The 14,296-nt window shown below is 42.2% G+C and overlaps 1 protein-coding gene across 2 annotated transcripts in view; it reads right to left on the reverse strand.

The window, feature by feature from the left end:
• Window positions 1-1,375: 1,375 nt before the first annotated feature.
• The window catches only part of epha4l (eph receptor A4, like), a 54,884-nt gene continuing 41,963 nt past the window's right edge, over window positions 1,376-14,296 (reverse strand). For both annotated transcript variants that reach the window (XM_034604216.1, XM_034604215.1), the window contains exons 12-18: window positions 11,004-11,065; window positions 9,562-9,771; window positions 9,289-9,438; window positions 8,653-8,849; window positions 6,362-6,520; window positions 4,377-5,594; window positions 1,376-2,622 (exon numbers count right to left, since the gene is read on the reverse strand). In XM_034604216.1, the coding sequence (XP_034460107.1) occupies window positions 5,480-5,594; window positions 6,362-6,520; window positions 8,653-8,849; window positions 9,289-9,438; window positions 9,562-9,771; window positions 11,004-11,065 (893 nt within the window). In that variant the 3' untranslated portion in view covers window positions 1,376-2,622; window positions 4,377-5,479. The remainder of the gene's footprint in view (window positions 2,623-4,376; window positions 5,595-6,361; window positions 6,521-8,652; window positions 8,850-9,288; window positions 9,439-9,561; window positions 9,772-11,003; window positions 11,066-14,296) is intronic.

The following is a 14,296-nucleotide window of genomic DNA, read 5'->3' on the forward strand; positions in this document are numbered from 1 at the left end:
TACAGATATTTAGTGTTCCCGGAAGGTTTGTCTGGTAAACTACTGGCTCCATGGTTAGAATAGCATATGTCTATACATGCAGGCTTTTACAGCTACTATTTTTCTTCCAATTTTTAATTTAAGTTTAAGACCAAGTTGTACAAAAAAACATCAGTTTGGGGCAAATCTCAGCCTCACTAATCTTCTTCCGTCTTCCTCTCTAGGCCTGCCAACAATCTCCGAAGGAGGCACACTTTCCCTCTGAGGCCGATAAACATCTCCCACTGCAAACTTCAGAGCTTTTAATGTATGCATGCCTTGTGCTGGGGATTTCTCAGGACATGTGTAAAACAGCAATTGGTTCAACGTTCGCCTGAGCTCCGTTTCTAAAACTGTCCTTTCTTCTCCTCCGTCTCTACCGGGCCATTATCAAAGATTCAGGACAATCAGCGGTTTATCGCTGCTGGAAATGAGTGCAGGAAGCAGATGTTGTTCTGATTAAACACACACATGAATCCACACACACACATGCACTGTGCCAAGTGAGTAACGCTCGCTGCTGCCTCAAGGCCTGAGAGGAGCTAAGGGCCAAGTCGTGAAATCCAGTCATGATATCTGCTTAACATGTGGTGCAGAGGGAACAAACTGCCAACCGTTTGCCCCTTTTTTATTATGTGTGTGTGTGTGTGTGTGTGTGTGTGTGTGTGTGTGTGTGTGTGTGTGTGTGTGCGCGTGTGCGTGCGTGTGTGTGTGCGTGTTGTTACAGGGAGTGACAGTAGAAATAAGAAGGCAGAAACAAGGCCAAGAAACTGCTTGATGTTCTACCTTGGCCTCCTTTTTCTGTTATGTAACACCTCTATTATGTGCAATCATACAATGGAGTAATCAATGAATAATGGTGAGGTAATCAGCTCTTCTCTATAGACATAATAACTGCAATAACTGATGATGACCTTTGTATCCGATACTGCAGTGTGTGTTTGTGTGTGTTTGTGTGTGTGTGAGCGAGAGAGAGAGAGAGAGGTAGAGCGTGCCTGTGTGTGTGTGTGTGTGAGAGAGAGAGAGCACGTGCGTGTGTGAATGTGAATGACAGGCAGGCACAGTGTAATATGGTTTCTACTTTAATAAGAATGCACTTTGGCACCCCTTTTATTTTCTTCACTTTAGGCTATTATTTTACAAACTAGATATAAAAGGACATAAATAAATGACATAAGTTACATGTACCTAGAGCTCCTTGACAAAAACAAAATAAAACAAATAAAAACAAAGCCAAAAAATGATGATCATGTCAAAATAAAAGTACAAAAACGATCGAGAGAATGTTAGATCTACATGGCTGAATCATGGCATCGGAAGGCGTACAATGACAAACAATAACTCTGGCGTTTGTTAATTTTTCTCATTTGTTTTTTCAAATCTTCCGATATTTAAGTAGAGGAACAAAGTATTTTACAGTACATTCTGGTTTCCTTAGCCTTCCCAACATGTCTTGCATATTTCCAAACAGGTCCTTTTACAATAGATAAAACCCCAAAGAAAAAAAAACATGTTGCCAAAACAGGAAAGAGCAGTCGAGCTGTATTAAGGACGGAGGTGTTTTCTGAATTATATGAAGTGTCACTTACGAGTTCAAAGACATTCACATAAGTATACTTTGAAGAGATAAAGAAAAAAAATGAATATAGTCCGTTGAGTTAAATCTGTAGCGGTATGATGTGTGGAAAAATAAAAAGATAACCAACAGTTTTCCCTTCTTAAACACTTTTTTTCCTCACATCTCTGATCCATTGTTGTGTACAAGTGCGACATTTTAAACTGCTCCCACTTCAACAGAGAGCTGGCTCCTACATGTCCGCCTTGGCTTATTCCGGAGTCCAAACTCCAGTGTACGTTTGTTGTGTGTCTGCTTGTGAGCCGCTGTTACTGTCAAAAGCAGAAATCGGTTGCATTCCAGAAAGCTGTTTAATAAAACGCTGTCGAGTAGAGTTTTGCACGTCTGGAGCAAAAAAAAAAAAATGTACATAGTTTTTTTAGACACAAAAGCAAAAAAGGTTCATGTTTTTTTATATAAAAACAATACAACTCTGTTATCTCTTCCTTCTCCACAGTGGCATGAAAACACACAGTTACTGATACTTCAAAGACGTTTTCAATCATTAACACACTCACACACACACACCCACTCATACAGTCATCCATGCACACACGCCATCACATCCGCACTCAAATCAAGCACTTGTTACTTTACATGCAAACAGAACTAAGCAATAAAAAAACTAACAAAATTTCACAAAATAAAATGAGACCTTCAAAATAAAAGCACATTATCCGCTGGAGCAGGGCTTCTCTATTATATTACATTCTTCGTATTGTCTCTTTTTATGCTGTTAAATCATTCATAGTAATTCCAGTACATCGCTGGATGGCCACAAGCAGACGGTGGCTAGTTTGTCAAGTTGACGTGTTGTGAGGGTGGACGTCCCACACGCTCGGGGATGGATTTGTCATCTCTGTGTCGGAGAAGGCTCCGAGGAGAGGAGGAGGGGGTTTAGCAGGAGGTGGAAGACAAAGAGGAAGAGGAGGAAGAATTCTGGTTGTGGCGAGCGAGGCCGGGATCCTGTTTATGATGGACGGCAGCAGCTGGGGAGAAAGAAAAGGAGGGGGGAGAAAAAGAGAGGCTGCATCAGTCACGGTGGTTTTGAATATAAACAATTTAAGCTTGGCATCCATTCCTGACCAACAATATTCTACTCTCCAGCTCTAACTCGATGGAACATTCGACTCATCCGCTAAACAAAATTGAGTGCCAAAGCCAGAGCGTCCAGAGAGTGCGAGCGGCCGCCCAGGGCTAAAATATGGATTTTGATGTATTAACTCATGTGCACCACATGCTGTTGTGTGTACATAATATATGAAACATGCCCTTGACTTACTGGCACACATCAAGAGCACGACAATGCACATTTAATCAGCGTGTGTAGATGATTTCTCCATGTATAGATTCAACAGTAAGTGAGGCCAACTGAAATAAATCCTTTGCAAAGGCTTCAACATTGCTCAAGCAGAAACATTGATGAATTATATCTCAACAACTCATAATATTTATATATATATATATATATATATATATTCTTTCTTGTTAATAAAAACTTTGTATACAAGACACCTTCCCATTCAAGAGGACGATAAGGATTTCTATTCTATTCTATTCTATTCTATTATTTTCCATTCCATTCTATTCTACTGGAAAATAGCATGTATTATACTCCTCAGTTTTTAATATTTAATCTATATAATGACATACAATTTAACAGAATTGTTTAAATGATTTCCCAATTAATCAATTAGTCATTTGACAGAAATCATTTTCATGACAATATTATCTATTTTAAACATTTTTTAACCAAAATGTCAAACATTGGCTTCTTACATGAGAGGATTTGATGTGATGCATAATTACATATCTAAATACGATTTATAATTACCTTGGGCTCTGGGAAATAAAAACCCATATTTCACGGTTTTCTGAAATTTTATAGACCAAATGATGACTTGGGAAAATAGTAAATAAGGCAGATTAATCTGAATTATTGTTAACTGCTCCACAGTCAACTGACTCCAAAATGACCCTAAAATTAAATTTTAAAGGCTCCAAACGACTGAACATTACAAATTTCACAAAATAAGCATTTATTGCAGAGGTGCTGAGTTAGTTGTATAGGTGTAGCTGATAAAATGACAACACAGTGTGAAGAGAAAATCAAATAAACTAATGTATCTACAAAGAAACTTAAATCAAATAGGCCAAAGTCTTGAACTTGCAAAGTAAGCTAAATCCATGTTTAATTAACTTGTGATCAGGTGTTGGATTTATGTGCATAAATTATCAGTTCCACAGAAAATTAAAAAAATCAAGGGTTAAAACCAGAGAGAGAACAATCTATTATCTAATATACTAAAGTTATCAAAACCCTCCAGTTACCATGGCAACATATTGGTGCTTTCACACCCAAAAACCCCTTCTGTCTTCCCTGGAAAGTGTTGCCCAGCTCTGGTGGGCTGCGTTTGTCTGACTGGGAGTCGGCAGCTGATTAATTCTTTTCATTAAGATACTAAGAGCAGCAGCATTGCAGACTGATCACAGACCAGTGGCTATTGATCTGCTCTGGCTGTGTGCGGTGGCTCGATCTGCTTGTTAATTAACACAGTTTCTGGAGGGGCCAGTGATTGGGGGGCGCAGGGTCTAATGATTCTTATAGTCTCTTGGTGGCGAGACATACATATTAGAAGCATGCTGCACTAATTAAGGGAGCTACACTCCAATAACTTCATTTGTTATGTTTTAATAGGCCTTCTTTGTGCATGAAGCTAAAAAGTACACCATTGATCCTCACCTTGATGATGGATTGATTAAAGGTGAGCGCGTTTTCTTGGCGATGATAATGCTGATGATTCTGATTGACTCTGCATCCAGATGGCCTCTGTTGTATCCTTTTGTCCGAGTAAATCCTGCCAATAAATTCCTTCACTCTCGCATTCCAATTCACAACGGCAATTCAAGTGGTCCAGACAGCTGTCTATCAAAAGTGGCGAGGAAGCGATGGGTCCCGGTGGCGCTGGGGCGGGTGCTTTGATCCAGATGCGGCGATGAATCGAAGAATCCAAATAGTATGTTTATGTGAGGTGTGGGAGAGCATTTTTGGGAAGACAGGGGAGCGGGAAGGCTCCTCTGGAAGATCAAACACATTCTCAGCAACATCCTGAGGGCAACAAAACACGGCGTTCTGGGAGAAAAACAAGGCCAGAACAGAGCAAAAAAGCAACAAGAAGCCCTCCCTGCAAAGCCATCTCCCCTCGGAATCCAACCCTCAACCTCTCAGAGATGTTCTGTTTATATCTGACGGGTTAGGATCCTCCATTTTGTCTGTGAGATACCAAACAGATCCAGCTGAGAGAGAGAACAATGGTGGCTGGGGCAGCCGGCGAGTCCCACAGAATCTATTCATGTACAATAAACACAGTCACAGGAAATCAAAAAAATCTGCTCTGCGGATTATTCCAGAAAGAAAGTTCCAGAAACAACACTCTGCCCGAGACGAGGGAGAGAGGTATGGTTCCCCCCTCTTCCTTTCCTTCCAGACCATTAAAGGCACTCCAGATTGGTCTCTCGGAAGCACTTTTCCAGCCATCCCTTCATCTATCCATAAATGCTGCAGACAGAAGTGCCCCGTTCTCCAAAAAAACCAAAAAAAGGGCATGGTAAAGGTCTGATTAAAAAATAAAAAAGTGCCATTTTCACCACTTTTTTTCGTCTTCATCAATGTCTTCTTTTCTTTTAGATCCAATTTAAAGTGCATGGATGAGGTAAACTATTTCTTCATAGTTTATTTGTCTCTTTTTTTAATATTTCATCTTTTTTGTTATTTATTTATTTATTTTTTTCATAAGAAACGAAGTCGCTTTGCTTCCTTTTCCCTTTTTTCTTAGCGTGAATCTGTCAGACAGGAACCATTCTGCCTTGCAACTGTTGCATTTGGGACAGCATTCCCTTGACGCTGGTCAGGATCTTGTTCTGGTGAGCTGCCGAGGAGATACCTATGCGAGCCATGTCCCTAAAAAAGAAAAAAGGTAGAGAGGGCTTTTAGGAGCGCGGACAACAATATCAAACACATGAAGGCCTGATACACATAATGAATTTTACAGCCTTCCACAGGAAACAGGCCCGACACTTTAACTGCTGTATAAGGAATTGTAGTTGCCAACGCAGCAATTCTGATCGTAATCATAATATGTGAAGTAAAAAAATATAAAAGACAAGTGACAGCGACTTAGAAACATTTAACACATGTATACAGTGAGCAAAGTCTCAGACCACTTTACCATTCAAGTTACTGAGAAAGGGATTTGATCTATTGTAAGTGTACACTGTATTTTTCAATATATTTCATAAATTATTTTTTAAAGACTGAATTTCTTTAAAAAGTTGTAGTCATAAATCATGTGCTACCACAAATAATTTGAAATATTGTGAAATATGTTTTTCCAGGGATGAAACAGCTTTTTCTTCCTTTACCAGTGTAAATATTCATTAAAGTGTTATTCTTGAAAAAAGTGAATGTTTCACACCATGAATAATGAATGAAACAAACATTAACTTGCGGCATATTCTTTTTAAAAACATTTTTAATTATCTGGGGTCATTTTCTCAAAGTGAGTCCTGCTATATGTGTAAGGTGAAAATAGATTTTTATAAAATTCAATTCACTTGATATAAAAACATTTCCTGTCATGTTTTTGAAGCTTGCACCTTCGTCTTTTCCCTTCATTCTATTTTTCTATTTATTTTTTCACTCTCTCGTTTCCTCCCCTTCCCACTCACTCTTGTGTCATGTGGACCACAGCCTCTGGAGTGGTGTAGCCGGCAGCAGTGAAGTTGTCGATGTATCGCTCCATGCCGATGGCCTGCAGCCAGTCCTCCACTGTTCCCACGGCCGAGGACGCCTCTGGGCTCCCGGGCTCCAATAGGGTGGTTTTGGGCCTGTTGTGAGTGGAGGAGAGAAAGGGAGAAGGGAATAATTGACGATTACTTTCATTGAAGTTTGATGGTTGTCATCTCAACTCTCAGTTTGGTTCTGTATTCAGAGTCGGTGTTTGAAGCTGCAAAATCTAAGATGTGTGCAAGTGTCTGTGCAAACAGACAATAAAAGTTACATTCTGTTTAAGTGCACTTGACTTGAAAGGTAATGATCTGCTTTCTCACACAATCTGGAAATCCACTGATTCATGACAACTACAGAAGCGGCAGCATTATGGGAATTAGTTTCCTCCCATGACACATACACATGCGATTACGGAGAGCAACCCACAAGCTGTAAAATGCACCATGCTACATTTCTCTCTGCCTTTCCCCTCCCCGATGGGATCAGATTCAGCTCTGTTTCGTGTCACTGTTTTGTGAGTCCTGCCAGAGACGGAGCCAAGTCAAACACAGTTCCTCCTGGGTGTGACCCACACAGTTAGTTAAACCATATTTTACAGAAACCACAACCTGGTCTCACTTTGGTATAGTTTTTACCACTTGGTTGAGTTCCCCCTCATATTCAGATATTCATCAGCACATTCATCTCCTGCTTTCTTTTGCACGTCTTTCCCTTCTGTCGAGCTTTGCGGAAGCGCCGTCGACCATGAAACATTTACACGGGGAGTGAGTTTGAGTCGGTGGCGGCCTCGTCCTGCTCTGGTGACTCTCTCACACACTATCTCTCTCTTTAGCATGCTCTCTTGTTTTTAGAAAAGGATGTTGACTTGCAGTGTGAGAACAGGGTGTCAGACTCTTTGAGAAGCCATCTCTACTCAGTAGGTGAAAAGGCTTGTGCACAGCAAGACCTCTTCAAACACACACACATTCTCCTTCCCTCTTTTAACATAAAAACAGCATTTACGGGATTCGGTTCCTGTAATTACACTATAAGGGCCCCCCCCCCCTCTCTCACTGAGTCCCATTAGGTGAGTGTGTGAGCGTGCGTGTGTGCATCCACATTTGCGCGCTCACACACTTGTTAAACTCAAACAGACTCCCGCTGGCCTGCGTCGAGTCTGTAAACATACGTAGGTCATTCTTAACACGTTTAGCCACTCGAGAGTAATGATGGTGGAGCTGTTTGGTCATGTTTGTTTTTTTACTCTGCGTTACGTCGTAACTCTCCCCCCGCTGTTAGAGCAGCTACATTCCTCAGTGCACAGCACCATTAAAGCCAGTTTGCAGAGAAATCCATTATAGGAGGCTGTTTGTGCTGAAAAGAGCCACACGTTGCTGGTAGATAATGTTTAATGGTGAATGTAAATACCAGCGAGAGAACAGGCAAGTGTGTGTGTGTGTGTGTGTGAGTGTGTGTGTGTGTGTGAGTGTGTGTGTGAGTGTGTGTGTGTGTGTGTGGTGTGCATTTAATAATTTTACAGTTATTAGGCTGCATATATTGAGCGTGAACTTGTGAGCTTAGCAGATGAGTCAGTGTGTGTTTATGCAAATTACAACGTGCACAATCACACACTGACATTGATTCAATTTACAACATAATTGTTGGTTGTCAGTTTGAAAAACCAAGACTTTTAAGTCATTTTCTAGACAGCTGTTCATCTGTTGATGGAAGCCACTGTGCTACAAAGCTTCTTTTAGTTATAGTTTTGTCTTATTATTAGTTTAGTTTAAAAAAGATACAAACAAATACATGAAATAAAGATATATAATAGTTTTTAAGTAGTAGTAATTAATACCTTAAATTTATATTACAAATTAATTTTATGACAAATGTGTCACACTTACAAACTTTTTCTATTGTTTAAGAGATATCTACTGAAGTAACCTTTTATTTTATATCTTATATGTACAGGCCTGAGGAGCTAAAACAGAATGTAGTCATTCACTAGAAAAGGATTAGATGTCTTGAAAGTCTAGCAAAATAAATTGTTTTTGAGTAGTAGAAAATAATTTATTTCCGACTAATCTCCTGGAAATTATTTTGAGATCCCTCATATTTATCATTGCTTGAGGGTAGCTCAACCCCTAAGCTGGGAACCACCGGGATAGACAGAACTTTTTGAAATCTGTGATTCTACAACCTAGCATAACTTCTATTGTGTGTCTGTTTGTGTGTGCAGATGCCCCCTCACCTGACTGCGGTCTCTCCCCCGGTCCTCTTCAGAGTGTTGGGGTTACGGATCAGCTTGTCCAGCATGTTGACGATCTGTCCAAACTTTGGCCGGTCGGCCCTCTCTCTCTGCCAACAGTCCAACATGAGCTGGTGGAGTGCCACAGGGCAGTCCATGGGCGGGGGCAGCCGATAGCCCTCATCAATAGCCTTGATGACCTGAACAGTAGAGTAGTGCTGTCAGTCACTTTCTTTCAGAGTTTGTCTGGCGAGTGTCAAACTGTGATAAAACACTGCAGGCAGATTGATCACAGCTATGTTGTTTTTTTCCCTTTAATTTTATACCTTGTTCTTATTTTTTATCACCTTACTTTAGCCTCCAACACAAGACATTTGGTTATGCATAAATTAAATTCTTCATCATCATTAGTGGCATTAGACTCGTGCATTCAAAGTGTAATGAGAAAATAGAATATACTGCTGGTATTTTATCACCCCTGGAGATGATTTGATTATCTAACCAAGTTAAAATGATGAAGTATCTTAAAAATGTTCGACAGTAACTGGGAATTATTGTCTGAGCTCTAATATCACACACTAATTCAAGCTGTATAACGTTCATGATGGTCTGCATGTGATTACATTTCTCCAGACTTACGTCTTGGTTACTCATGTCCCAGTATGGTCGCTCGCCGTATGACATCACCTCCCACATGACGATGCCGTAGCTCCACACGTCGCTGGCCGAGGTGAACTTCCTGTAAGCGATAGCCTCTGGAGCCGTCCAACGGATGGGGATCTTCCCTCCCTGTAATTGAAAGATGGGCTGATTAATGAAATCTGACAAAGTCGACAAGTAAGGTGACACACTCAGACACTCCGCTGACATGTGCTTGCTTGAACACACAAACACACACACACACAAACTCACCCTCGTGGTGTATGCAGCCTCGGGGTCGTCCTCCAGCACTCGGGACATGCCGAAGTCGGACACCTTGCACACCAGGTTGCTGTTGACCAGGATGTTGCGAGCCGCGAGGTCACGGTGAACGTAGCTCATGTCTGACAGGTACTTCATGCCCGACGCGATGCCACGCAGAATACCGACCAGCTGAATGACTGTGAAGCGCCCGTCGTTCTTCTGCAGAAAGGAAGACAGAGTTTAATCCTGGAGTCCTGCATCTTCAACATTTTGAATTGTGTTTAACATTCAACTGCAGTAACTGATTTATTGGTTTTACTGCTAAGCTGTACGTTACTGTTCAGTTTAAAAAGAACAAAATTATGTTTTTGGTTTAAATTACCAGGAAATGCTGGATATTAGATTCAACAAAAATTATTAAGTTATTATTATTTGACATTTTTGGTATATAATAACTTAAGAAACACACCATAACACACTTTAAGCACTTCCAAAAATGTAAAGTCAGTGAGTAGAGTTTATTACAATGCTTTACAAATTGTATTAGCTGTTTATACAAATCATGAGGATAATCATTAAATATAATTTTAACCTTTAACCTTAATCTTTTTAAAAGCCCATTTTAGCTTTTAGAAGCAGTGCACAAACACCAATGACTCAGAACAACATGAATGTTTTAAACCTGGATTGTGTTACTTTTTTTAAAGAAAAAATGTATTTACTGTAATGAAGCTTATGATAAATGTATTAACAGATGGGTTTATTATTGTGCGTTAAGCTAATTAGCACATATATAACAACTATATTATATTAACCAATACAATTTTATTTCTATTGCATAGAATCACAATGCACATTATCTTAAGGGACTTTACACTAAAGTCGAGACTTAACAATATTATAGAGAAGCTCCCTTTTAACAAGAAGAAACCTTAAACAGAACCAAATTCAATGTATTATCTGCCCTGGACCTAACCAGACGATGTTGGGGATATATCATACTTCCTAGTATTCCTAACTGCTTTCACAAGTGTTGAATGCATCATAAAAAGGTTTATAGTTACAGAGACATTTAAACATTTAAAAATGTTCTTAAAGTATGGCTGTGTGACTGATACAGAGACAGCACAACTTTTCTCTTCCTTTTTCCTTGTTCTTTCATTGTTTTCGTGTTTGTTAAGTAATTAATCAAGTATGTATATTTACTGAATCAAGTATGTAAGCATCTACTATAAGTGTAGTTTATTCCTGGAAATGAAACCTCTGCCAACCTCCTTGTCAGAAAAACAGTAAGTCGATCAAGATTAGGGCGAATGTTTGCGAACAAACGCTTGTAATTTCGGCGGATGACATTACAGAGATAAGAGGGGATCAGGCGGCTACAGTCGTATCACACACTCACACACTCACACACTCACACACATGTGCACAGACAGAAACGCATGACTGACCCTCAGGAATGCATCCAGCGATCCGTTTTCCATGTACTCTGTGATTATCATCACTGGCTTACCTAGAGAGAGAGGGAGAGGGAAAGAGTGAGAGAATGAAAGGCAGATGATTATGGAGGTAAACGATGCACATCACAGCCCGACACAGCAGGGGGGTTCTCGAGGGAACGTGAGCAATGGTGTGTGTCTGTCTGTGTGTGTGTGTGTGTGTGTGTGTGTGTGTGTGTGTGTGTGTGTGTGTGTGTGTGTGTGTGTGTGTGTGTGCACGATTGTGTGTTAGGCCATCCATCTCTGTCCCGTAGTGATTTAATTAGCTCAGAGTTACCCCTCTTCTTTACCCTGCACATGCAAAGGCATCTCCACCGAAACAAATTACAAGTACACACACACACAGACACACACATACGCACACCATCTTGAGTTTATGCAAATATGAACTGATGTTGGACGCATTATCCAAAGTCCCATCAGAGGCACCCACCCAGAATCCCTCTGACTCACTGTTTATGTCAGTCACTGTCCCTTTGCCCTCTTTCTCCTCTGCCAACTTTGGACGCAGCTGTCACTCTCCTGCTAGTTCCTCTTTACTGCTCTCTTTTTCCCTCCCTCAGTCTCTCCCTCTTTTCTCCCTAATCCCCGCCCCTCCTCTCTGGCCTTTTTCACCCCATCCCTCTGTCTTCCCCTCTCTGTCTCTCTTGGGGGACCGTCTGTGTCTTTATCTGAGCCGGGGCAAGCGGCGGGGAGGATGGACATTCCCTGGTGGGTCTCTGTCTGTCTTTGTCTCTCAGGATGAGGATGAGGAGGGGATAGCGGGCATGAGAAGAGGAGGAGAGAGAAAAAGAGAGAAAGGGAAAGGAAAAGGCGGGTGAATTGTTTTTGTCCCAAAATGGCAGCAAGCTGGTGCCTAACCAGCCGTGGCAACAGCACATGCTGAAAAGTGCCGCCACCGATTCCTCCCAGGACTGCGGTGTTCTTGGCGTTCCATTTTAAGTGGCACAGTTAAGGTGGACTTAAAAGCTTATTGTGCTGATGAGAAGTGCTGACTTAAGCCTGATGCCTTGGGGGAAAGTCGTGTAAAATCTCTTGTGTCCCCCAGCAAAACGCCTAAAGCGGCAGAGAGCCAGCCGGGTGGTTGGCAGCTGAGGTCTTCAAGGTGAAGTTCCTCCACTCCTCAGCAGGCCTCTCGCCGCGCCAAGAGGCCGTCAGTCACCGCATTACCCACCATATGATTGGCACTCCATTAATTATGGGGCGCCCCAGCAATGCCCCAAAAAAAGGAAGTAGAGTTAAAGTTGGGGGAGAGAGGGGACTCTCTTTGTCGGCCATCTTTGTTCCCTTTGTTGCGCGCCTCTGCCCCAGGGCTGCCGGTGATTGACAGCTCCCCAATCAAGTCTGAGGAGCGTCTGACCTGCGACCTTAAACTCTCGCCTTCCCAGCCCTGTCCTCATCCTCCCATGCCATTTGCATGCTAATTTCTTGTTTACTGAATACACCCTGCCGCCTTTGGCAATGAACTCTGGGCAAGGGCCCCACCAGTGGGACGATTATCACCTGCCAACAAAACAGGGGAAGGGGAGAAACGCAACAGGGGCACAATATTGAGGGAACATTGGGCAAACGCTCTCTTTAGTCCTTGACGTTTGCAGCAAACAAAGATCTGGTTTTTAAAAGCAGACCTTTTCTAAATTAGCACGCTCTTACTTTATGTAAATCAGATGTTTAACATATTACGTCTTCTTTTGAGCTCCAATAGCAGTTAGGTTTTAATTATGCACCAGCATGACTGACACATTAAGTATATACAGACTTCAAGATGGTGGACTACAGCCAGCAATCCTCAGTGAGAGATTTTTGCACATTTATGTATTTTAGTGCCTATTTGGAGTTCCTCCATAATTAATAAGGCTTAATTGGCTCTGTTGGACATGCCAGCAAACTGAGGCCAGATTGAGAATTCCCTCTAACTTGATTGTAATAGAGAAGGGAGTGCAATTCAAATAATGGACTTTTAATAGATTCCACTGACACACTCAAGTGTGAAGGACTAATTTGCCCAAAACCTTGTGTCAAGCTCTCAAAAGTAAGAGTGGAGGGAGGTGGAGCGGGAGCTATCGGATGCCCTTATTGCTTTGCCTCACCATCCTTTCATGTCGGCTCCCATCATCGTTGCGTAGCTAGTCTGCTTCTCCTTCATCTCCCTCCCTCTGCCTCTTTCTTTTTCCAGTGTCCGGTCCAGCAGTTCTACCACCCTCCGCTTTCTCTCTCTGTCGTTCCCGCTGTTGTTCTCCGTCTCTCCTCTAATCCATCAGCGCCTAACCGCCTCCCTGTCTCTTTCTCGCCGCGTCTCTATTTGCACCTTCCCTGGCTGCAGCCTGTGTCCAATTCCTTTCCTTCCTCCTGTCCATCTGTCGGCCTTTTCTCTGTCTTTCTCACTCTGTCTCTGCGAGGTCTGAGAGGTCATTCCTCACAGTGAGAGGTGTGATAGGTGATAAGCAATTCTGCCTCTGCTGCTGTTCATTTTCAGCTCCAGCTGGGCTTAGCGTGTGCAGTGTGTGTGCAATTATCTGTGTGTGTGTGTGTGTGTGTATGTGTACAGCGTCTACACGAGAAGAGTCAGAGAGACAGTGGTATCTACCACAGATAGGGCCAGGCTGTTGTGTCACGACACATTAAAGCACGTCATCCATCTAACCTGAGCCGAAGCTGGCCATCAGCTATGGTGATACTCACGCACGCACGTGAAGACAATTACAGACACACGGACGCCAACATGTGCTTACAAGACTTTCGCACATGCACATGCACACACGTGTACACCTCTAGCCTAACAAAAAGCAACGGGGGAGGTGTAAAAGGTGGGGAAAAACAGAGAGACAGGGAGGAGAGAGTTCCAAGGGTAGAGGGGGAGATTTGGCCGGTGTTTTGTGGCCATGCAGCAGCAGATAGAGGAGGGATAGGGTATCACTCCCTAACCCCAAACACATTTACGGCTGACACCATGATTAATGAGCCTGGTGCTGCACTACAGGGCCTGGTCCTGGACCCATTAAACCCCCTCCCAACTGCCCAACTACCTCTTAATTCCACCTCCCCACCAATGCTGGACCCCTTCCATCTGGACAAAGCCCACCTGGGGATACCCGGGACGGGACATAGAGACATGTACACAAGTGCACAAATCCAAGAATACATGTGTGAATACAGGTATTCTGGAACAAGTGCAACAAGGTTACATCCATACTACTATGTTATAGTTTGAAAACTGCCTTTTCAAACTCTGGGCATGCGCATGG

The sequence above is a fragment of the Hippoglossus hippoglossus genome, chromosome 13 (genome assembly GCF_009819705.1).
Source record: "Hippoglossus hippoglossus isolate fHipHip1 chromosome 13, fHipHip1.pri, whole genome shotgun sequence".
NCBI lineage: Eukaryota > Metazoa > Chordata > Actinopteri > Pleuronectiformes > Pleuronectidae > Hippoglossus > Hippoglossus hippoglossus.